At 34.6% G+C, this 24664-nt stretch overlaps 4 protein-coding genes and 1 long non-coding RNA gene across 12 annotated transcripts; 1 reads left to right on the plus strand and 4 right to left on the minus strand.

Moving 5' to 3' along the window:
- Nucleotides 1-5517: 5517 nt before the first annotated feature.
- Nucleotides 5518-8264, minus strand: LOC108819295 (S-adenosylmethionine carrier 1, chloroplastic/mitochondrial). 3 transcript variants are annotated; one of them, XM_056993217.1, is made up of 13 exons: nucleotides 8182-8264; nucleotides 7947-8021; nucleotides 7731-7838; nucleotides 7544-7630; nucleotides 7349-7421; nucleotides 7129-7219; nucleotides 6860-6913; nucleotides 6682-6777; nucleotides 6490-6579; nucleotides 6337-6388; nucleotides 6069-6130; nucleotides 5909-5989; nucleotides 5518-5819 (listed from the first exon to the last, which is right to left on the minus strand). In XM_056993217.1, the coding sequence occupies exons 2-13, from the start codon at nucleotides 7999-8001 to the stop codon at nucleotides 5694-5696; spliced, it is 975 nt and encodes a 324-aa protein (XP_056849197.1). In that variant the 5' UTR covers nucleotides 8002-8021; nucleotides 8182-8264; the 3' UTR covers nucleotides 5518-5693. The 3 variants fall into 3 exon arrangements, with proteins under 3 accessions (XP_056849197.1, XP_056849196.1, XP_056849198.1); XM_056993216.1 differs by having other exon boundaries at nucleotides 7947-8017; nucleotides 8182-8258; XM_056993218.1 differs by having other exon boundaries at nucleotides 7947-8047; nucleotides 8182-8243.
- A 434-nt stretch (nucleotides 8265-8698) lies between these two features.
- On the minus strand, nucleotides 8699-10192 carry LOC108821519 (alkane hydroxylase MAH1-like). Of its 2 annotated transcripts, XM_018594534.1 has the most exons (2): nucleotides 9775-10192; nucleotides 8699-9705 (listed from the first exon to the last, which is right to left on the minus strand). In XM_018594534.1, exons 1-2 carry the CDS (start codon nucleotides 10190-10192, stop codon nucleotides 8699-8701), a joined length of 1425 nt encoding a protein of 474 aa, XP_018450036.1. The 2 variants fall into 2 exon arrangements, with proteins under 2 accessions (XP_018450036.1, XP_018450035.1); XM_018594533.1 differs by having other exon boundaries at nucleotides 8699-10192.
- An 850-nt stretch (nucleotides 10193-11042) lies between these two features.
- LOC108819122 (uncharacterized) lies at nucleotides 11043-13080 on the plus strand. 5 transcript variants are annotated; one of them, XR_008938074.1, is made up of 7 exons: nucleotides 11043-11075; nucleotides 11152-11243; nucleotides 11327-11462; nucleotides 11538-11608; nucleotides 11896-12022; nucleotides 12178-12278; nucleotides 12352-13080. It is a non-coding gene; the product is annotated as an uncharacterized LOC108819122 (long non-coding RNA). The 5 variants fall into 5 exon arrangements; XR_008938076.1 differs by lacking the exon at nucleotides 11043-11075 and having other exon boundaries at nucleotides 11082-11243; nucleotides 12352-12544; nucleotides 12629-13080; XR_008938075.1 differs by lacking the exon at nucleotides 11043-11075 and having other exon boundaries at nucleotides 11082-11243; nucleotides 12352-12544; nucleotides 12632-13080.
- Nucleotides 13081-16195: 3115 nt separating this feature from the next.
- On the minus strand, nucleotides 16196-17755 carry LOC108821500 (alkane hydroxylase MAH1-like). The gene has a single exon (XM_018594523.2). The coding sequence runs from the start codon at nucleotides 17753-17755 to the stop codon at nucleotides 16226-16228; it is 1530 nt and encodes a 509-aa protein (XP_018450025.1). The 3' UTR covers nucleotides 16196-16225.
- Nucleotides 17756-22479: 4724 nt separating this feature from the next.
- On the minus strand, nucleotides 22480-24066 carry LOC108821479 (alkane hydroxylase MAH1-like). Its single transcript, XM_018594511.2, has one exon. The coding sequence runs from the start codon at nucleotides 24049-24051 to the stop codon at nucleotides 22480-22482; it is 1572 nt and encodes a 523-aa protein (XP_018450013.1). The 5' UTR covers nucleotides 24052-24066.
- Between the last annotated feature and the right edge of the window lie 598 nt (nucleotides 24067-24664).

Consider the following 24664-nt stretch of genomic DNA (forward strand, 5'->3'; position numbering starts at 1 on the left):
ATCACCTTTCTTGAGTTTCTTCTCATATATTTTCAGTGATCTCTGTACAACTGTTAGTTTCATTTCAAGCATGATTATCTTTAGTCTAAAGCTGTAACTGTGACTAGTCTAGCCCGGTCCGATCCTATAGATTTATGATCGGATAGACAAACAGAACTTGTGGATGTTTTATTGAAGTTGAGAATAACCAGTTTTCGGTGGTCTCTAAGTTAAAATAATAGTCATACAATTTCTAATGCTAGTCAAGTTTCATATTTCTATTTCTATTTCATACAAGTTTGATATCGACTATAAACAACATCAGAGATAAATCTAGTCTGAACTAGCTAACAATTTTAACGTGGACCGGACCAAACTCCAGATCTCGATACATACATGCATGTTAAATAAAGAGGTGATCAGATTGAACCAGCGAACGATTTTAATTTCGAATGAACATAAAGCTACTCAATGTTTTTATTCCATTATTCCATATATACTTATAATAGTACAACATGTTAATGTAGTGAGGGCAGAAAAATAATAGCAGAAAGTAAAACACACAAGTTTATCTTTTCGAATTCACTAGAACAAGAGAGTCTTACGCTAATCTTTTCTATTACAAGAATCCTTTAGGATTAGCCTCAATCCTAAGCTAAAACTCACCCTAGAGTCTAGACTTCTGTTTATCAGGATCCTCCAAACCCCGAGCTAAACTCCCCCTGAGTCTAGGCTTCAATCTTCCACTTCTCGGAAGTACTTCACCAACTACGTCAACACCTAACGCAGAGCAGTGACACCAAAGGCTTGATCACACAAGCAACACCAGAACGATCTCTCAACTGTTTTTCTTTTTAGCAGAGACACCTTTCTCCATGGAGGCACGTCCTCCTTATGTAGATAACCAGAACTTGCTCCTCAAGTTCTTCCAAAAGCAACTTAAGTAACTTTCTTTTTTCTCTTAGGAAATAACTCTCTTGCCTTTTCCTCTCCAAGTAATATCATTTATCTTTAATGTAAACTTTCTGATAAATATATTACTTCTTCTCCAAGCTTAACAAGCCCACGGACATCACAAAACACGAACTCCAACTCAGCCCATCTTCATGACACACATATGTACTACCTCCTGTAGTACTTCACGAACTGATACAGAATATACATCTTCAATCTCCCCCTTTTTGACTATGCATGTGAACTCATCACCTCTGGACATAAGACCACGTCTTCAATCTCTCCCTATGAGTCACATCATGGTCAAAAACTAATATGAAGATCTATATCCTCCAAAGTAAGGAGGAAATCCCATTCCACCATCTCCACACTGATCATATCTCCTAGACCACGTATTCATGAGCCCAAATTCTCCATGATTAGCTCTTTGAACTGGCTTGAAACACTCACGTCGAATATGCCCTTGAACTCCACAAGAATAACATATAGGACCATGACTCCTCATACCATAAGCACCATAAGCTTGCACCATCTGATTCTTCTCCCTCAACAACTTGAAACACCTTGGCCTAATGTGTCCAACAACACCACAGTGATGACAAACAGGCCGCCACTTTCGTTGAGCTGCACTTTTCAATCCAGAAACTCTCTCTGGAGCAGTCGCCGTAGCAGTTGCCGTAGCAGTACGCGTAGCAGTTGCGTTCTTCACATCAGTTGCAGTCTTCACTGCAGTCTTTCCATTAGATGTCTTCTCTGTAAACACCTTAACCTCTGGTCTTGTAGTAGACGTAGCTAAAACCTCAGCTTTTCCTGCTGATACAAAAACACCTTCAGCTGTAGAACATTCTCCTTGATATCCAAGACCACATCGATCACTCTTTCCAATACTGAGCAGATGATCTAGCTGCTTCGTCCCACCATTCAGCATCTTCAAACCCTTTTGAATCTCCGCAAGTTGAGCACTAGCCTGTCGTGCTTCTTCTTCTTTCTCTGAGGCATACTTAAGTGCTTCAGCAACTTCAGCTTCTAGCTTAGCTTTCTCCTTAGCAAACTGTGAATTAGCATCAACCTGCTTGAGCCAATTCTCATACAGCCTCTCATATTTTCCAGCAAGATCAAAGTCTCCATCATCATCATCACTTACAGCATCATCATCACCTCCACATGAAGACCCTGACGCAGACGCTGACGCAGATCCCGTCGCAGATTCCGTCTTAGAACTAGGCACAAAAGTTGTGAACGCCACCAAGTTCTTCAACTCCTCACCATCATCTGAATCAGTACCAGATTCATCCTTCTTCTTTAACTTCAGTAAATTCCCACATTCTTTGTGGACATGGCCAAATCCATTGCATTCGTAGCATTGTACTCTTGATGATGATCTGCCTGAATCACTTCTTCTTGCATTCTTCATCCTCTCTTCTCTGCGCTTCAGAAAGCCAGCAAAATCTCTTGACAGCAACACCATAGGATCTTCAGAAGATGAACTCTTCAAAGCAATTCCATGCGGATCTTCTTTGCTTTTCACCTTTCCTCCATGTAATCTACTCAGCTCAAAAGCTTGAAGAATCCCAACAAACTCATCAAAAGGCATCTCATCCAGATTGTGAGCTTCTTCTACAGCAGAGATCTTTGACTCAAACTTGGATGGAAACGATCTCTTCAGCTTCTTCACCAGCTTCTTGTCCTTGTACTGCTTTCCAAGTGCAAAACATTCATTGGAAATATCACACAACTTAGCACTAAACTGAGCCACGGTTTCCTCTTCATCCATCCTCAGATTCTCAAAACTTGATGCTAACATATCCAGCTTGGTACGCTTCACACTTGTAGTACCTTCAAACATATTCTCCAAAGTCTTCCATGCCTTCTGAGCTGAAGCACATTGAGAAATCAACTTGAAGTAGCTTGCATCAATAGCATTGTAAATTGCAGTCTTTGCCTTAGAGTTGCAACTTGAAGCCTTCTTCTCTGCAGCAGTCCACTTGTCTCTTGGCTTAAGAACTTCAACCTTCTCATCATCAAGCATCACCGGAGGACTCCAACCAGTTTCAATAGAACTCCAACAATCCTCATCAAGCCCACTGATAAAAGCTTGCATACGAACCTTCCAATATCCATAATTGGATGAATCAAGACGTGGGGGTTTTGTCATAGACGTTCCCTCTTGATATGCCGCCATCACAAACTCTGTTCTTCTTCCTGACGCAGTCTCTGTCACTCACCTTGATCTACTCGAAACTAAGTCGTTAACTCTATCGAGCCCGGCTCTGATACCACTTGTTAATGTAGTGAGGGCAGAGAAATAATAGCAGAAAGTAAAACACACAAGTTTATCTTTTCGAATTCACTAGAACAAGAGAGTCTTACACCAATCTTTTCTATTACAAGAATCCTTTAGGATTAGCCTCAATCCTAAGCTAAAACTCACCCTAGAGTCTAGACTTCTGTTTATCAGGATCCTCCAAACCCCGAGCTAAACTCCCCCTGAGTCTAGGCTTCAATCTTCCACTTCTCGGAAGTACTTCACCAACTACGTCAACACCTAACGCAGAGCAGTGACACCAAAGGCTTGATCACACAAGCAACACCAGAACGATCTCTCAACTGTTTTTCTTTTTAGCAGAGACACCTTTCTCCATGGAGGCACGTCCTCCTTATGTAGATAACCAGAACTTGCTCCTCAAGTTCTTCCAAAAGCAACTTAAGTAACTTTCTTTTTTCTCTTAGGAAATAACTCTCTTGCCTTTTCCTCTCCAAGTAATATCATTTATCTTTAATGTAAACTTTCTGATAAATATATTACTTCTTCTCCAAGCTTAACAAGCCAACGGACATCACAAAACACGAACTCCAACTCAGCCCATCTTCATGACACACACATGTACTACCTCCTGTATTACTTCACGAACTGATACAGAATATACATCTTCACAACATACAAAACATAAAACGGGATAAGGAAATTTCGATCAATAACCAAGAAAAACAACCCAGTTTAGCTCATTCGAATGAGTTAGGTGAGGCTGGACGAATAAGTTTTACTGTTTTGATGTCTTCGCATGTAGACTAAACTCATTGACTTTCTAGACAAATTTTGAAGCTTGTAAATGTGGACTTTTGGTTAGGGGCACACAACTAATGAAGCCACAACCCAAAAAAAGGCAACAATATGATCTTTAATGTACAACTTACAAAACATACATATGTAACATTTTGAGATCAATTTATAAAAGACTAATCTTAACTAATACAATGTAAACAAAAACTAAGAAATAAGATTTTTTTTTTGGGGGGGGGGGGGGGGGGGGGGGAAGAAACAACAAAAAGGGACACGATTACGAAGAGAAATGATGACACCATGGGGGCTCTGCGTCTGTTAGTGTTATAATTTGACAACATTATATTGATCCGACCATCCAAAGCTGTTTTGTTCTGTCCTTCCTCTGTCACTTTATGCCGACCCCCTCCTTAATGACTTCCTTATGAATCTCACACCAATGTTCTTTGAATTTTCTTTGCCTTCACATCTCATATGGCAAATAGTAATTTAACCATGGAAGTAACTTCAAATTCAAACATATAGCCATCAGCAAATATGCACTTGGGAGTTAAAAAGAGACGAGAAAAAACATCTGTTTTAGTGACAAATGTCAAAACATGAGAACATAATTGAACACTAACAAAACAATAATCAAGTGAAACTGAAAACCCTAACATGGAGGGACCATCAAATGATTGGACATAACTGCACCAATCAATATGACACAATTCAGGGTGAATTATATGAACATAAACAATAGATCTTACCATAAAAGTCATTTGTTATTATTACTTATGTTTGCCATTACAAATTATCCATTTCCTTTATTTTCTTGGGAGGGTCCGAAAATATATGTTCAAGTTTCAACGGCCAAGAACTTACGTTACTCTTTTATTATAAAAATATCATACTCAGTAACGATTAATATATACTACATCTATAAACATACTTAACATATAAATTAATAAGCTTTAATAATTATTTTAATAGTGTGTTGAATATTTTCAGGAATAATAGTTTGTTATGCTTGTTTTCAATAAGTTACATTTCAAAATAAGAGAACATTAATTTGGTCATTAATTGGTCATTGTTTTTAAATTTTGGATGTAATTTTTGTTAATGAATGAAACAAAAATTTTAATATGTATTTTAAATGAATATTATATTGTTTTCCGTAATTATATATAGTATCAATATAAATATTTTAAATAAAATAATATATAAATTAGAAATATAAGATTAAGAATACATATGTTTGATTATCTTCTGATATCCCATTTAGATTCAGATATTCAAATTATCCATTTAGATTCGGATGTTCAACTCTTAATTATCTTCGGATATCCATTTAAATTCGGATATCCAACTCTTCTAATTTAATATCAGTTCGGGTATTTTATTACTATGGTTCAGATTTTCCTTGGGTTTTTTCATTATCGAATTCGAGTTCGGATACTGGTTAAAATGGCTACCAAAATTTTGATGCTTTGGAGTTCACGCGCGGGTGTGTAGTTTAGAGAAAAATTAATACGCTATCAACATTTAATAACATCGAATTTGATATTTTGCCACTTTATTTTATCTGGGGAAAGAAAGTTGAAATGATCATGATTCACAGTCTGATCACATAGAACTCACACAAAGGGGCTCGGTTGAATGTCCAACAGTATCACCTTTCAACCATTTTTATAGTCCTCAAGAATAGTGTGCAAGAAACTCAATCCTCTTTCGATTCTTTAACCGTCTTGGGACGTCTCTCTGCAAGTGTTCTCTTCGTGCTCTCAAGGACACCAAAGAAGATTGAACCACCAATACCTATCCACAACACTCTTGGCCCTATACCCTACAAGTAAAAAACAGCTTGCAAGGATTAGTGTCTTTGTAGTCTTTTAAAGCTCTCTGCTCAAACTCCAAAATAGTATGTGTGTGTACCTTTAAGAGAGCAGAAGCTCCTTCCTCTCTTACAATTGTTTGAACACAGTCTACTATTCCTTGATATTGTTTAGCTGATCCCTAAGAAGATGAAGAAAGATGATTTAGCGTTTGGAAAGACCAATAAAAAACTTTTGAAGGTGTGATAAACCATTATTACCTGAACCATTAATCTTGTCTTAATAACATCAAGCGGAGTGGTGACAGCTCCTGTCAGAGCACCTGCATAAACCCACAAAGCAACAATCAACCGAAGTTATAAAACAATATACAAAGGAATGATCAAAAAGTTTGATTATACTTTGTTATAATGGATCAAAGTCTTCTTTTAAGGTACATTTAAATCTCACAGTCAGGTCAGATTATGAGGATTGTGCAACATCCACCACATGTGCCAAAATTTTATGCGTACAAGGTATGTCACTAACCAGCAAATGCACCAATGAGAGCGTTCTCAGGATCATTAAGCTCTCTACGCGCCTGCCAAAAAAAGGGTTGAGCAAAGTTCAATCTCATGCCAAAATATCAGTACGTTTACAATGCAGTCTGTATGTTTGATTATTTTTGCAAAGAAAGCTTACTGCTTTTTTATACCCCAAGCATAGCTGCTCATAAATGCAGAACTGAATAGCATCAAACGGCAAATCTCTCAATAGGAAGGATCGGTATCCCTAGAAGAAAAATGAAATAAGTTACCACACACACAAAAAAATAAAAAATCACAGACTAAAAAGGAGGAAGAGGTTAAGAAAAGGTGTTAGTTAGTTACTAACTGCATAGAGACCCCTGAAGCCCTCTTGTGATGCAATAACTCGAACAGCGTTGGGAGCTGATGCAAACTGTCCAGTCTGCATTCTCTGCTTCACAACCTATAGAAAGAACACACACATGGGAATGTCACTTGAAGAGATTCTATTACAGAACAGGATCAGAGATGGAGTTATTTTTAACCTCTGTAGGCACTCGAATCAGAGAGGCAGCAAGTCCACCGATAGCCCCTGCAGTCTGTGGAATTTGATACAAGGGACAAGATTATTGTTCTTCTTCCACTCAATACAAAGGAACAATTCAACGATCTAAAGATTCATAGTTGCTTAATGTATATCATTCGTTTACTGATAAAATCATGACCTGATTGTTCAGTGACAGCAGAGACTAGTAAAAAATAAAATATTTTTCTTTTCAATGGCAGAACAAAAAATGAAAGAAAAGTCTCTCACCAAGTGAGCAACTGCGCTTAAATGATCAGGAAAGGTCTTAAGCAGTTTCTGCTTTGTGGGTTCATAAACTCCCACAAATAAAGCCGAAGCCCTACATATAGAAACATTGTCGAAATAAGCAGAGCATCAAGATAAGACAAGTATAGAATATGATAAACATAGAAAAGGGACAAGGAAGAAAGGGACAAAAAAAAGAAGGATGAGGTCACAGTACACTTACGGTAAGACACCAGCGATATTTCCAGCTAATCCTGAATAGAGACCCTTCAACACAATCTTCCCACCTCCACGAGCTGCCTACATCATAACATCAAAAATAATTAAACTCTTTCTTTTTTTACATGAGCTTAGTTGAATACAGTTAAATCTCAATGATAACAAAAAGGAATGAACTATTTTTAAAGGTTTCCTTGACTTGCCTGAAGTCTAGTCTTTATAGTATCAATAGGGTATAAAGCTGTTTCAACTACAACTCCAGCCGTACCTCCTGCTATAAATCCCTCTGCATCATATAAAAAAATAAGAAAAGAAACATCTTCAGATTCAAAGACTGTATCTTTACACTAAACTCATAAAAGAGAAAGTACAAAGTGGTTCTATACCAAAGAGAGTGCGGAAGAAATCAAAAGGGTTTTCGTCTTGCGTATTGACTGAAGCAAAGCCTTTGCTCTTTTTGATCTGTGGAATCTGCACTACCCTACTCGAAACATCTGCCACAAACCCCCCCATCAAATAAAACACCATCCTCTCCTTCAATGGAGTCCAAACATATATGTAACAGTTACAAAAAAAAAGACATCTCTTTTTTTTTTATTTACCGGGAGCAGTGGATGAAGAGCTCTTCACATCAACAGAGAGTGTAAGGGGAGCCATCAGAAGCTTCTCTAACCTAACTTCACCAATTCAATTTCATTACACGCTAAAAACCAATAACGAACTAGTCAACCAAGTGAAGAGAAACATACAAATACAATACACAAACAGATATATACAGAGACAACGAAGTGAATGCAATAGAGACCAGATTACTGGAAGAAACGATAGAAAGTATACCGGAGGAGGAGTAGGTATAGAGTAGAGGGAGGAACAGGTAGAGATAGCACAGAGTTCACTTTCTTCGGCTTTTTCGATGTCTCTCAGGACATGGATTAAAAGCTTTTTTTTATTGTTATTTACAGTTATGGGCCTTAACGGACCCACTAAGCCCAATAAGATAAAATGGGCCATTACTGTAAATGCCCGTCATCAGTTCTTGTTGAAATGTGTATGGGTATAACGTTTATTAACATGATTACATTTTATATGTTTTCTGCCATGTAATTTGTCGAACTTTTCATTTTCTTAGCAGTAGATATTATGAAATTTATATTATTAAATACATTTCAGTTATCAGTCATGATTTTTAACGTAGGCAGCTATTTGAAATTCGTACATTTCAAATATCAATCATGGTTATATATAATGAAACATCTACTATTAACCATTCTTGAAACACCTTTACCTTATTATTTTTATACAAGTTATGATATATTATAAAACAGCTATTAAAGCATTCATTATTTCAAGCCGATCATCTTTTCTTGACTGTCACTTTAAGCCCATGCTTCATTTGAAGAAAAAGAAGAGGAAGTGGCTCGATCTTTTGTCCTTTAACTACCTCAATGTCATAGTTTTGCAATATCTGCACCACTATTATCTTCAAATCAGTCATAGCTGTATGCTTACCAGGACAAGTTCTTGGGCCGGCATTAAACGGAAAGAACTTGTAGGACGGTTCATGTCTCAACCTTCCTGCCTCTGAAACCCATCTCTCTGGCTTAAACTTCAATGCGTCTTGTCCCCATATAGCTTTCATCCTCCCCATCGCGTAAAGAAAGAACATGACTGTAGAGTTTGCATCGACTCTATGTCCACTTGGAAGCACGTCTGGTTTTATAGAAGTCTTTCGTTGGAATTGAGCTGGTGGGTAGAGTCTCATTGCTTCATACAACGTCGCATGTAAGTACACGAGCTTGTCCAAGTACTCTAGGCCACATCCGGTTCTTGGTAGATTCTTGTTGATTTCTTCTCGAATTATGGTCGTCACGTGAGGATTTTCAGATAAAAGCCAAAAGAACCAAGACAAAGCTGAGGCGATAGTGTCTCTTCCCGCCACGATGAAACCCGCGAAAACATCTCTTAGGAACTTATCATCAATCGGATCCAAGAGCTCGTACTTGGTTGTATCTAGTTTTATGAAGAAAGTTAAAACATCCTCATGCTGACTAATCCCTTGTTGTTGTAACTCATCTCTCTTAGCTAATATGTATTTTGCACAAACACGATCAATTAATGCTTCAGCTTCGACCATCTTATGCTCTGGTCCGAACCCTATCCATTTTTGCAGCTTCCAAAAGAATCTTGGTGTAAGATGCCTATACACAACGGCTTCTCCAACATCGTCGAATGCTTTAACGAACTCATCTTCACGCATTTCAATGGAGAGAGTTTTAGGATCAGACCCAGTTATGGTAACTAGGGTTGTGTCAAAGGTGAATCTCCGGAACACATCTTGCAAGTCCACGACCGTCCCTTCTTCAGCAAAATGATCAAAAAGAGGCAATAGCACGTCACTAAGCTTGCTTGTTGTGGCATTCGTTGAAAGCCTCTGAAACCCTTGATGGTGGAGGAGGGCTTGATAACACTTCTTCAGCTTGCTAGCTCGCTCGGCGTCTGAGTTGATTATACCGTCTCCGAAAAATTCAAAGATCTCTTGGAACTCTGCACCTTTGATGTAGTTGGAGAAGTTTGAACTCATTATATGGTGAATATTAGCTGGGTCGACCGTGACCAAAAGATCACTCCCAGAAAACCATGGACCCTTGAATGGGAACGTCATGTTAGAGTTGCCAAGAACCTCGACGCTTTCATCTATCCTTTGAATCCTCGCAAGCAAACCCGGAGACATCCCAAAAATGGGCCAGTTCCAGAGGGAGCTTTGGAAGGCTTTCTTGTTGAGAAAATAATAGCCAATAAGAAAGCAACAGAAAATTAGGCATGCTTCGAATAAACCAATAGAAGCCATTAATTAGAGATGTTTGACTTTGTGTAGAGAAGAAAGCATACGAAGGAAGTTGAATTATACACAATACACGTACGCTATATATTACTACAATATGTTGAGTTCTCAAGTCCCTGTTTAACTTAGGCTTTGCCTTTTAATTTAGATTAAAGTTATATGTCTGGAAACAGCCTGTCTGTATTTCAATAACCAATGTAGATATTCTGATCCAACAATCATTCATATGAAGGAGCTGAATTGTCGAGTGATCTATTCCTACATGCACAAATTATCACGTTAATAGCATCCAGCGCAAAGACATTTTAGTGTCAAATCTTTCTTGTTGAATAAGTTAGTTAAATGAGAGTTTCTTGATGATGAAGTAACTTGAATGCAGAGACTTTTTGCTAAGAAAGTAATAAAACGGGTTGATGTCAGCTAGCAAAATTGAACTGTTTTCTATCTCCGTCGTCGACAATTTAGCATGGTTACCAGATTTCTTCGTATGAACCATATACTCAAGCGTGAAAGTTGTATATTATCAATACTATTTAAGAAATGTATTTTGCCTTTAAATATGATAAATTTTACTATGGAGATGGATTTTGCTCCAATATATTCATCTATTTTTTAAAAAAAATATATGGAAGAAAAATAATCTATTATTATAAAGAAAAGGGGACTCTCTTCTCCTTCATCCATGTCAAATAATAGTGTTACCAGAGAGAGACACGTGTCCAAAACGCAAATCCACTGCGTTTCATTAAACTCTCAGCTACGTGGCTTCTTATTAGATATGGGCCTTACATTTTTTCAATTCGGCGAGCCCATTAATGAGTTCCACCAGTTGTAAAGACCGTCGTTTTCGTATTAGGTTTTTCGTCTCCGCCATTAATGTCGACACAGAGTTGATTCAGCTTCTTTTTTTTTTTTTTTGCTAAAAGTTGATTCAGCTTCTTGCTAACGCTCTATATCAATTACAGATTCCCCATCTTAAAGTCATTCTCAAATCATCACTCACTATCTATCTTGAATGCGATCTTCTTCATGCGAGGAGGCGGTGGAACATAAAAGGGTAAGCTTTCCTACTATCACATCCATCTTCTCATTCCCTCTAAACAAGAAAGTAAATGTTATCGAGAAAAATGACTAATGCAGCGATCTTCCTTCCGATCTGAAGACCGGACGATGCTCCTCCACCTTTCAAGTCCGGTTTCTCCGCTTCTGGGAGGCCAGGAACGTCCGACGCGGCGGCAAACCCATGGGGGTCGACATGTTGCTGCTTGATTTCCAGGTTTGTTCTGTTACCCCGTTTGAGTTTGTTATGTTCCTCCGCTGGATTTCAATACTAGATTGTTTTTTTTTACAGTACCGGCAACTTCCACGTTCTACAGCATAAGACGCCATTCCAAAAGACGTGTACTCTATCTATTATCTCCGGTTAGTGAAGAAGCTTGAAGTCTAACACAAAAAAAAAATTGATTTATGCAGTGGAATCTCTTGACGAGGGTTATGATTCTGAATTGAGTTTTCCCATGAGCATCTTATATTTCACACAAGACATGAAAGTTTATGTTTTCATTAACATCTTACTTACTCAGATTTATATGAGATGTTGAAAACATGACCTGTAATTTGGTCCTTTGTGAGTCGTTGAACCAACCTATTGGTTTTCTTTAAACCTCTGAATTTTCCTGAGCTAAAACCTTATTTTGGCATTTTTTCAGATTTATAGGAACTTCTGCCCGGAACATGGAAGACCTTGACAGTACACCGAGGCTGAGAGCTATCTTCAGTTTGTAGAAAGAACGCTGAGGAAGCAACATCTGCCTCCCATTGCACTAACTACACTCTGTGAGAATATACTTTCCCCTGCAAAATTTTCCTTTTCCTTTTGTGAAGCCCTCAAGAAAAAGAAAAAAATACACCATGGAATCCATTGGTTTGATTCACTTTTGTACAAAATTTCTCTATTCCCTGTTGATTTGAAGGTTCTTTTTTTGGTTTAGCGAAGCACTTGATCGTAGCTTTGTCTACAAAAATGGCGCTGGAAAACATGTCAGCTTTTCCATTAACCTCTGGAACAACTTGGCTGAAGACAATTATACTGGTGAGGAAACCATTTCACTATCTCTTCTTCTTACTGATTCTTCAAATGGTGATTAGAAGTTATGTTGTTGCAGTTTAAATGGAGATTGGGCACCTTTGCTAGATGGTGTGAGAGAACATCCTGACAACTGTACTCGCTTGCAAGCCTTTTGATCTCAGATTTCTACTGCTGCTATAAAGCCTTACAACACTGTTTTCTTGCCGCATTCTCTATTTGAAAAATCTATCCATTTTCCTAAATTTTGCGAGCTCAGTGTTGCGGTTGTGGTGCGTTGAAGTTTTGAGCTAGAGTTCTCCCTCAAATGTCTCCATTTTTTCTTTCCTATCTCGAAGTCACCATTGCTCTTTTAGCAGGTCAACCTAACGAATCTGGAACATATTAATGAGAACCACATGCATGAAGGAACAAAAGGAATTGGTAATGAGGAATCAGGCGAGCCCGCCAGCAGCACAAAGAAAGGGCAAAATTGCGGTGGCGATAGAATCAGAGCAGATACACAGTGTCGTTACGATGTGTGATTTGATTGGATGATTTCGACGTAAACGTCGTTAGTATTCTGGTGGGATGCAATCAGAGTGTTTGTAAAGAAGATAATTTTGGGGCTTAAATATTTGGTATCATGCAGTCTTGATATTCTTACGTTTTCGGATTAACGGGAAATCTTTTTCAGCTCTTAGCTTTTATCAATCATCTATGTCATGACCTAACCTTAGTTTGGTCTTTCATATTTTTTTTTATCTGTATTCTTATAACCTTAAAGAAAGGTTGGTGGTATTATTTTATTAACTTCGGGATCAATATATACTTTTGCATTTCTTATATAATGTTCTAAATTTATAAAACCACTCATAAAAAAGATGGGTTTTATACATAAACTAAACAATGATTTTATGTATGTAAAAAAAAATTATGAACTAGAAACTTTGCATGGAGAATTTTAGATTCATGTATTATAATTTTTACATGAACCATTTTCAGATAAAAATCCATGCGGATATTTCGTGAAGACACAATTATTTATTAAAGAAATACCTTAGGATAACCCTAAAAAAGTTTTTTCACCAAATATAGCATATAATGATTAAAATGATCAAAATGTTTTGTTAAAGAAGTAAATATACATTTATATCCATAGGGTTATTTGATATATACTTTAGGGTTAGTGTTAAGGCGTGATGATTTGTGATTGAGATTTAAATCTTTTATTAAATAAAAATAAATATAAATTTTTTAAAATAGTTTTAAAAATATTTCCAAAAAACGTAATTGAGAAAAATAAAGGAAGTAAAAAAAGTTTCAAAAAATTAATTATAGAAAATTAGAATTTGAAAACATATAATCTGAAACTATAAAAAATATTTCTTTACTTATTTATTTTATTTACTTATTTGTATTTATATACCTAGGGTATAAAGATCTTTTATTTATTAAATGAAACATTTTGTCATTTTCTTCCTTAAGATTTCTTTTTGTGACAAAACTTGAAAATTGTCTATTCAAGAAAATGTTCCTATTTATTAATACATATTTTTAAATTTTATATATACCATCAAATTATTTATATATGACAAATTCTCTAACAAAATAAATAATTAAAAACACTGAATAATCTATTTTATAATATGCAATCAATTTTTACGCGATTGACATTTAAATATGAATTTTTCTATTTTTCCTTTTTTTATGATTCATAAATATTATCTTCATTTAATAGTTATATAAATTATCTTATATTTTAAAAATATCTTTGGGGCTAATTATTACTATATTAATTTATAACCAGTTGTCTAATTTAATAAATATACATAATTATTCATTAAAGGTATCACTAAATTTAATTACTCTATCTTTTAACGTAATAGGTGGCATTTAAAAATCACTTCAAAATAATAGTATAAATTTAGTAAAATAGAAATCATGATTATAATACTAAAACTTTACGAAAATATATATATTTTTAGGCATATATTATTTTGTTTACGCATGAAATATTTGTTAAACATTATATAGTTATTTTAATCAAATACTAAAAGCTGTATTTAACATATAAAAGTGAGAACATGACCTGCAAATCGAGCTAATTCATCTGTTTTGCATGTTATTTAATTGATGCATCCAAGAAAACCAGCAGCCATGGACTAAGAATCTTAGTCTAAGATTCATGCTTCCTGATCTCTATACGATCATGTATACGCCTTGATAGTTTGAGATTCAACAAGAAATATCAATGTTGTTTCATAGATTGAGAAGAAGAAATATGATGGTTGTTTACTGTTTGGTGGTTATGATAAATGGATTAGGTTGGACTGAGCTAGGTTGGTACTGGGGTTGATAAAATGTTTAGATTTTTCTTAAAAAGATTCTAAACATAAAGAATTGTGAATATTGTAAAATGGATAGAAAGCAGAGAGTTGTAGCATTTCAGTAGGCATGGACCGATAGACATATACTTTAAAGGTTACATGAATCATAGCTTTGGTTATTTTCTTTTACTTAATCAAGTAGTATTGAAAAGGCTAAGTACTAAAACAAAGGCATAGCTTGCATAACTTTGAAATGGGAAGTCTCCATATTATTTAATTAAGTAATATCACTCAAAAACTACAATGAGATGTAACTATGCGGAATAAAAAAATAAGACGATAGAAGAAATAAAAAAATAGAAGAAAGGAAAAGCGAAACTCTTTAAAAATCACAAACACAAAACTTTCTATGTATTTGTTACAAAAAATTATCACAATTTCAACTCTGTTGAAAGAAACAACAATAACATATGTTCACGACATTTAACATGTAAGTAAATGTTGCATTTAACCACCACCAGCTTAATATTTTGGATATTATAAAATATGGTCTAAATAAGCTAAATCCCATGTACAACTAAATGTCTAATTATATTTTTTTTTTTGATCAAATAAAAACATGCGCCAACACACACATCTAGAATTCATGAAGTAACCTTTTAAACCTCATTATAACATAAATACCAAAACAAACAACAACAATTGTTTATAATAGTAACTACTAAGATTGTCCAAAACAACTATATTAACTTTGACAGAGAGTTCTTCTAAATTAAAACCTCATTCTCCACTATTTATAAACACTCACAGAAAAAATAGTATTAGAAAACTTAATCTCATTTTTTATCGAATCCGATTGGTTTATGGATTTTATAGTATTAAAAACTGAAAACACTATAACAGCTTACAATTCAAGACTAAAACATCAAAATATTAAGAATTCAATTATTTTTAGTTATATAGTTGAAATTTGGTGTATGCAACATAATCATATTACACCAACTCAACATAAAAGGAAATTGACACAAAATTACATCTTTTATAAAATCCGATCCATCAAATCCCGCCCGTAGGGCGGGCATATCCTAGTAATTTATATTTTAGAGGAAGAAATAATAATGGATAGAAATAAATTTACCTCTAAATGCTATTATAAAGACAAAAATAACAATAAATTGGAGATACTCTAAAAACATACACATAACTTTGGATTCAACTTATTCTAAGTGAAATATTAAAAAATGTACACTATAACAAATTCGCATAACATATTTCTATAATATTATTTGAGAAATTTTTTATGTATATCATATTAATGTTAGTTCTTACGACGGTTTTAATGATAGAAATAACCTTAATGAATTAAAATAGTGTATCTCAATATCTTTACTAAATTTTCTTATTTAACAATTTCTGTTAATTAAATTTTTTGGTTTAGTTTCCTTTTTGCTGTATTTTTTTGAAATAATATATAATAAAAAGGAAATATTTAATTTAAAAAAAACGAATTAAAAACATACGAACATTATAACCAAGCTTTGAAAGACCAGGGAGGCAAGTACTTACGGACAATAATACATACGTACACTATTAATTTTTATACTATATCCCATTTATCACTGGAACAACTCTAACATTAGCATTTCAAGCTGAACATCTCTTAGCAAGCTTGACTCTAAGCCCATGCTTCATGTGAAGAGTAAGACCAGGAAGTGGCTCGATCTTGTGTCCTTTAACTACCTCAATGTCATAGTTTTGTAATACCTCCACCACTATTATCTTCAAATGATTCATAACTGTATGCTTACCTAGACAAGTTCTCGGGCCAGCGTAAAACGGAAAGAACTTGTGGGACGGTTCATGTCTCAACTCTCCTGTGTCTGAAACCCATCTCTCTGGCTTAAACTCCCATGCGTCTTCTCCCCATATAGCTCTAATCCTCCCCATCGCGTAAAGAAAGATCATAATTGGAGAGTCTGCATCGACTTTATGCCCGCTTGGAAGCACGTCTGATTTTATAGAAGACTTACGTTGGAATGGAAGTGGTGGATAGAGCCTCATTGTTTCATACAATGTGGCATGTAAGTACACGAGCTTGTCCAAGTTCTCATGGCCACATCCGGTTCTTGGTAGATTCTTGTTGATTTCTTCGCGTATTAAAGTCGTCACTTGAGGATTTTCAGACAAAAGCCAGAAGAACCAAGAAAGAGCTGACACCACGGTGTCTCTTCCCGCTACAATGAAACCCAAGATGACATCTCTTAGGAATTTATCATCAATGGGATCCGAGAGCTCGTACTTGGTTGTATCTAGTTTCATGAAGAAAGTTAAAACATCCTCATGCTGACTAATCCCTTGTTGTTGTAACTCATCTCTCTTAGCTAATATGTATTTTGCACAAACACGATCAATTAATGCTTCAGCTTCCACCATCTTCTTCTCTGGTCCGAACCCTATCCACTTTTGCAGCTTCCAAAAGAATCTTGGTGTGAGATGCCTATACACAATCGCTTCTCCAACATCCTCGAATGCTTTAACGAACTCATCTTCACGCATTTCAGTGGAGAGATATCTACGATCAGACCCGGTTATTGTAACTAGGGCTGTGTCAAAGGTGAATCTCCTGAACACATCCTGTAAGTCCACGACCGTCCCTTCCTCTGCAAAATGATCGAAAAGAGGCAATAGCACGTCCTTGAGTTTGCTTGTTGTGGCACTCGTTGAAAGTCTCTGAAACCCTTGATCGTGGAGAAGGGCCTGGTAACACTTCTTCAGCTTGCTAGCTCGATCACCGTCTGAGTTGACTAGCCCGTCTCGGTAAACTTCAAAGATCTCCTTGAACTCCTCACCTTTGATATAGTTGGAGAAGTTTGAGCTCACTATATGCTGAATATTAGCTGGATCGACTGTGATCAATACATCCTTTCCAGCAAACCATGGACCCTTGAATGGGAACGTCATGTTAGAGTTTTCTAGAACCTCAACGCTGTCGTTTATCCGGTGAATCCTCACAAGCAAACCCGGAAACATCCCAAGAATCGGCCAGTTCCAGGGGTATCTTTGAAGAGTTTTCTTGATTTGTAAGTAACCAAAGGTTTTCTGGTTGAGAAAATAAGAGACGATAAGAAAGCAAAAGGAAGCTATGAATGCTCCAAATAAACTGATAAAAGCCATCAGTTAAGGAGATTTTTGAAGGATAACATAAAAATGAATTAAGTTCGATTATGCACTATAATACACAACAAGTCAAGTTCACTAGGCCTTTATAACTTGATGATTTATATCCCTTAATTCACATTGAAGATATGTTTGGAAACAGCTTGTCTGTATTTAAATAACCATGTGCATCGTTTGATCTAACCAGCATCGAAAGAACGAGCTGGACTGTGAGTGATCTCTCCTATATACACGGATCACATTAATAGCATCCAGAGCAAATAAATTAGAGTGTCGAGTTTTTCTTGATGAATAAGTTACTAATAAGAGTTGCGTAACGAAAGTTTGATGAAGAGGTTGAAAGTAATCCCAGGGGTTGATGTCTTTATTTAGAAGCTAGCAAAATAAAAGTGTTTCTAGTTGCTTTGTCGACAATTCAGAATTGTAATGAGAGTTTATTGATGATGAAGTAACTTGCATGAAGATATTTCTTGGTAAGAAAGTAATAACATGGGGGGCGATATCTTGTTGAAATAGCAACATTGAACTGTTTTTAGTTGCTTTGTCGACAGTATAGCATTTTATGATAAACTTTTTTTTGAACACAATGAGATTTGAAAGTTGTACATTTGCGAATCTCCATTTGTTTTATAATATTGTTATATGGAAGCAACCATGCAAGTCCCAAAATTTCTCAGAAGAATGGTTTATGCATCAAATATTTCTTTTCCTTTCGGTTAATACGGTCGAGCGCGGGAGATTTCGGGAGGAACGTACTACTGTCTAACCTGAGTTTAAAACACCTTCCAACAGTCCAACTAATGATAGAAGGTAACCATATCGTTTGTTACTGAATCAATACTATTAAAGTTGAAGTATGCCCTATTAATATTAGTTGGGTCCATCATTTTGATTCTTTTATTTAAGGAACCATTTATTATTGTCTTTATATAACTGAATCTAATTAAATCTAAACACTAACCACGTTATAGTCTAATGCCAAAAACAGTTTCGATTTTTCTTTGCCTATAAGGCTATAACCAAAGCAGTTACGTTTCTTCCTACAGAAATAAGTTAGATTATTAATTTTTGATGAGCACACAATTTTTCTAGATTGAACTCAGTTGTAAAATCCAGTTCTATTCTTGGAATCTCAATTGAAAAATATTAGCAATGAAAATAAATATATAAAAACTAAAGTTAAGTATTTTCTGATTTTTTATAGTAAATAAAATAATAATTAGATTAACCGCAGGTTTAAAAAACATTTAGAAATACTTATCTTTACTTTTTATATTTTATTTTCATCTGACATAAAAATATCGAAAATAGTTTGGATTATGTTTTAAAAAGTTATAACAAGTTAAGATTTATGACATCAAACAAAAAATACCATGACTTAAAAATTCATAAATATTTATATTCAAATGTGAATAATAAAACTAAATTTCAAATCCAAAATAAAAAAGTAAGACGTCATTAACAAATTATCGATAACAAAACTCAAAAACAAAACTGACTTTGAAAACATAATTAAAACCAAAAAAAAAGTAAAAGTTATCGACTGATTCAATTAGTGATTCAGCTTTTAACCGGGTTGTGGATTTTAGTGGTTTTTTGCGGGTTTTATTAGGTTTTAAATATAGTGTTAAAAAGAATATATATTAGGTTTCAAATACAGGTTTTTTTCACAAAATCCAAATCTAATTTATCTTAAGTTACCGAATTTATCGGTTCAACCGCTGGTTCAAATCGGATTTCAAAACATGCTACAAATATTGTTCAACGATTGCGGTGTACTTCTATAGACCCTTTAAATTGTTTTTATTTTATAAAATAGATTATGATTAAGATTTATACATAAATATAATTAAAAATAAATACAAATATAATTATAAAAAAATATAAATATGAAAAAAATAAAAAAAAACTAAAACAAAAATATACCCGCTCTTCGAAAGAGCGGGTCAAAATCTAGTTATCATTAAAACTGTATGGACCAAAACACAAATCTCGACTGACCAAGTTATTGATAATTTTTTAGTAAGAATCAAATCCAGACATGTTACACTATACCCCAAGTCTTTTGCCAGACATTTTACACTATACTTAGTTATGGTTATGAATCAAATGTTGATGAGATTTATATGTTGTGATTCGGTTTTCTTAGACCATCTCCAACCATAGATATGGTATTAGAGTTCTAAATCATTTTTTTAATTGAAAATAATCAAAGTACTTTTGGATATAGTTCCAAAAACATCTAGATTTAGAGACAACTCTAAATATTTTTCATGTTTTTGATTTTACCTATTAACTAGATTTTGACCCGCGCTTTGGAAGCGCGGAATATTTTACGATGAAAAATTTTACTAATAATTTAACAAATATTTTGGTAATTTTTAAAGAGTGTGTATTTAAAATATTTTTGCATTTAAATCAGTGTTTTTAAATTCAACCCGATTGTGATTATACCGGTTAATCCGGAGATCTGACAATTCAATTTAGGTTTTTAAAATATATTAAAAAAATCACTAAAACCCGAGACTAACCGATTGAACTGATGGATGACCGATATGTAATCTAATTAGATTTAAATTGTAATAGTTTCATAATTTGTAATCTTATAATCCAAATTTTAAAGTTCATTATTTTGCAATTTATGAAATTATAACGTTTCTACAAAATTTTAAAGAGAAAATGATATATATAAAATAACTAAGATTAATTATTGTATTGTTTGGAAACATTGATAGTAGTATAAAAATATATTGTTTGGAAACATTGATAGTAGTATTAAAAAATAAGTATATTGTTTGGAAACATGGATAATAATATAAAGAAAGGAACATTAGTGATTTAATGTAGGTTTAACTATAAAGTATAAAGGTGTATTTAATTTAAAAACTTACAAAATAAATGTTAGGTCCAACAGAATGTTTCTGTTTTAATAAGATAGATTAGATGGATACTTATTTAGAAGTGGATTGGATACCATTTTGGAGTTACTCTAAGAGCACCTCCAACTATTAATGCTCAATAGGTATTTTATCAATAAAATTAAAGAAAAATTAGAAAAAGACAAAGAAAAATATCTCAAAAATGATATTATTAGATACCCTTAAAAACTTATGATATCACATTTCTATTTTCTATTGGTTCAATTTAACAAAATAATTAATTTTAGTTAGATAATTAAATGTAGAAACTCTTTGGTCCAGTGGTTTGACTAAGGGTTCATGGATCGTCAAACATGGATTCGATAGGTTGGCTCAGGTGATGCAGTCAGACGTGAATCCTCGTAAAGCATGTCGAATTGTCAGTTGTAGATTCGTCTGTAATATTCTCATAGTTTGTAATAACATAATTATCGAGCGTTAGAAAAAAAGTTAGATAATTAAATTAATGTTAAAAATAATGATACGTTTTAGTTAAGAATTCTATTTGAGAAATTTAACAATAAGGTTGTGCTTATAATTAATTAAGAAAGTACACTTTATGATTAAGAAAGTGCGCTTTGTAAGAAGAACAAAACTAGATTAGGACCCGCTTTAAAGGGCGGAAATTGATTTGTCAAATTTCAATTAATAATATATGGTATATATAATATGTGTATATAATATTATATATATTTTGTGTAACATTTATATATATATATATACATATTAGACATATATATATAATGTATTATTAAATATATATAGAATTTAATAGTGTTATAATTTGTGTTGTACTTGTTATTAGTTTGTATTTAATCTTCTTTCATTTTTAGTATAATAATTTGCCTTGTCACACTTTTTACCTTTTAACTTATACACATAGTTATGCCCTTTTTCAAAAAAAAAACTTATACACATAGTCTCGTAAAATGTAATATATAAAAAACATATTTAAAAAATCTATTGACCATATGCCACCATTATTTAGTTGTTTGAAAAAAAAAAAAATCATGTTCTTGCAGAACTGTGTATGTTGTGATATGATGTAGGTGAATAGTAAATATATGGAAGTAAAGTTAGTGATACGAACATGAGCCTATGTTGGTCTATGCCACAATTATTTGGTTTTTGGAAGATCAATGAGCATAAGCATACACGGTCTTTGTATACTTACGTTGTAAATGAGTCGGATATTTTTTCTCTTATGTCTGGAATGATATGGAACTCGTTGATTTAAAAGTGGTTCAGTTTTATATGATCTAATTATATTAAGAGATTAACCAAAAATATTATAAAAGTATTACTGGTTAGGTTTAACTAATCTATGTTGGTTAAGATTTGGTTTAATTTAAGTTGGTAGGTTGCATTGTATAAGAGGCATGATATATTTTAGCAACAACTATGAAAGAGTCCAAAATTTAAATGAGAAGTTCAAATAGTAGATAATCCTTAAATTAATAGATTAGATACCTCGTATGGTCTAAATCAGAGCTATGTCACGAGTTTCTCTCATATATAATTTCCACTATCCTAGTAGTTACAAATCAAAATTAGTGTGTAGCATTGAGATAATGACAGTAGACTTTTATTAAGGCACAATGCAATAAATTTTCATATAAGAAATAAACAGCTTAGCGATCATTAATACATAATAAAAATAAGCTAGAAGTAAACTTCCTCAAATCACAAATATACCAACCTTGCAAAGACCACGAGGTAACTACATTTGGACAATACATACGCGCCTTATTACTTTTGATACTATATCCGATAGATCAGTGGAGCAACTCAAACATTAACAGATCAAGCCGAACATCTCTTAGTAAGAGTGATTCTAAGCCCATGTTTCATTTGCAGAGCAAGACGAGGCTTTGGTTCAATCTTATGTCCTTTGACGAGCTTAATGTCATAGCTTTGTAATATATCCACTACTACGGTCTTCATTGTCATCATAGCTAAATTCTTACCAGGACAAGTTCTTGGACCGGAGTTAAATGCTAAGAACTTGGAAGAAGGCTCATGTCTCAACCCTCCAGTCTCTGAAATCCATCTCTCTGGCTTGAACTCCCACGCGTCTTCTCCCCATACGGATCTCATTCTCCCTAATGCATAGATAGGGATGATAATGTTAGAGTTTGCATCGATTTTGTGCCCACTTGGAAGTACATCTGATTTTATCGGAGACTTGCGCTCGAACGGAATTGGTGGATAGAGCCTCATTGCTTCATACAGTGCTGCATGTAGATACACCAACTTGTTCAAATACTCTTTGTGATCACTAGCCGACCATGACCTCTCTTGACTAGCTTCCGGTAGATTTTTGGTGATTTCTTGGCGAATCTTGGCTTCCACGTTAGGGTTTTTGGTGAGGAGTCCGAAAAACCAAGTGAGAGAAGTGGCAGTGGTATCTCTCCCTGCGAAAATGAAAGATAAAAGGGTTTCTCCAATGAACTTATCATCGCTTGGATCCAAGATCTCGTACTTGCTTGTATCTAGCTTTGTGTAAGATGTTAAAACATCTTCACTTTCTCCATTGGAATGATCATGATTAATCCCTTGTGATCTTATCTCTTCTCTCTTTGCATCAATGTATTTCGCGCAGATTCGATCAAAAGTTGCACTGGCTTCTATCAACTTCTTCTCTTGACCCAATCTCATCATGTTTTGAAACTTCCACAAGAACCTTGGTATGACATGCCTAAACAAAATGGCTTCCCCAGCATTATCGAAGGCTTCTGCGAACTCAACCTCTGGCATTTCAATGGAGAGAGAGTGAGGATCAGACCCGGTAATGGTAACTAGGGATGTATCGAACATGAATCTCCGGAACACATCCTGCAAGTCCACCACTGTCCCTTCTTCTGAAAAGCGACTGAAAAGAGGAAGAAGCACGTCCTGGAGTTTGCTTGTTGTGACACTAAATGACATGTTTTGAAAACCTTGACGATTGAGGATGGCCTGAAAAGACATTCTTAGATTCTTCCATAGCTCTCCATCGGTGTTGAATATGGCATCTCCATAGACATCCAATATCTCTTTCAACTCAGGTCCTTTGACGTAGTTGGAGAAATTTGAGGTCAATATATGATGTATATTAGCTGGATCAACGGTGATTAGCGCATCCATTCTAGCGAACCATGGACCCTTGAATACAAATGTCAGGTTGGTCTTCTCAATGATATAGATGGCATCATCGATCCGGTTGAACCTCATGAGCACAGCTGGAAGCATCCCAAGAACAGGCCAGTTCCAAGGATAGCTTTGAAGGTATTTCTTGATGAGCATGTAACAATAATGTTTCTGGATGAGGAATAAATAGAAAATTAGGAAGCAAAAAAGAGCAATGGATGCTTCAAGTAAGCCGATGCAAGCCATTAGCGAAGTTTGATAGTGGGTAGTGGAGAAAAAGAAGAAGGAACTAGATTTATATACGCATAATAGAGTCTATTGTTTGACTACGTTTTAGAGTGTGTCGATTTATTGAAAGATAAGATAACTAGAGAATAGTATAAACAAATGATCCGTGCTGCACTCCCCAATAAACAAGGATCACATGATTAAGAGTTGACAGTGCAAAGTTGCTTAAGTGAAATACTTTCTTGATGATGAAGTAACTGAAGGGTCTCTTAGTGAGGACGTAACTGAAAGAGTAACCTTGATGAGTAAGTCGTTGAAGAATATGTGAAGTTCAAATGAGACGGTTTGATTGTGGCGAAGCCGTTTATAGTAATAGAAACGGAAGAAAAAGTAATAGGAACGGAAAGAGCAGAAGGTACTTAATTTTATTTACAGAGGATAGTACACTTTGAAAGAACGTCGTCTTGGACTGTGATCTTGGAGTTTAATCTAGAGTAGGTTTCGAATACTGAAATGGTTCAGAGATTTTTGCCTAAAACTAATTTGAAGTAGTTGAAAAGTTTATGTTCTTAAATCTTAAGGCGCAATGCATACTTTCTTATATAAGAAATAACACTCCAGCGTTAGTTAA

Source organism: Raphanus sativus, chromosome 8 (genome assembly GCF_000801105.2).
Source record: "Raphanus sativus cultivar WK10039 chromosome 8, ASM80110v3, whole genome shotgun sequence".
Classification (NCBI taxonomy): Eukaryota; Viridiplantae; Streptophyta; class Magnoliopsida; order Brassicales; family Brassicaceae; genus Raphanus; species Raphanus sativus.

Bases quoted from the DNA above. Each gene is read 5' to 3' on its own strand.
- LOC108819295 (XM_056993217.1), bottom strand. From the start codon at position 8,001: ATGGCTCCCCTTACACTCTCTGTTGATGTGAAGAGCTCTTCATCCACT. The intron at 7,220-7,348 runs GTAAGTGTACTG...TTCTATATGTAG, and splicing joins AATATCGCTGGTGTCTTACC to GGCTTCGGCTTTATTTGTGG. The intron at 6,131-6,336 runs GTTAGTGACATA...GGGTTTATGCAG, and splicing joins TCTCATTGGTGCATTTGCTG to GTGCTCTGACAGGAGCTGTC.
- LOC108821519 (XM_018594533.1), bottom strand. From the start codon at position 10,192: ATGGCTTCTATTGGTTTATTCGAAGCATGCCTAATTTTCTGTTGCTTT.
- LOC108821500 (XM_018594523.2), bottom strand. From the start codon at position 17,755: ATGGCTTTTATCAGTTTATTTGGAGCATTCATAGCTTCCTTTTGCTTT.
- LOC108821479 (XM_018594511.2), bottom strand. From the start codon at position 24,051: ATGGCTTGCATCGGCTTACTTGAAGCATCCATTGCTCTTTTTTGCTTC.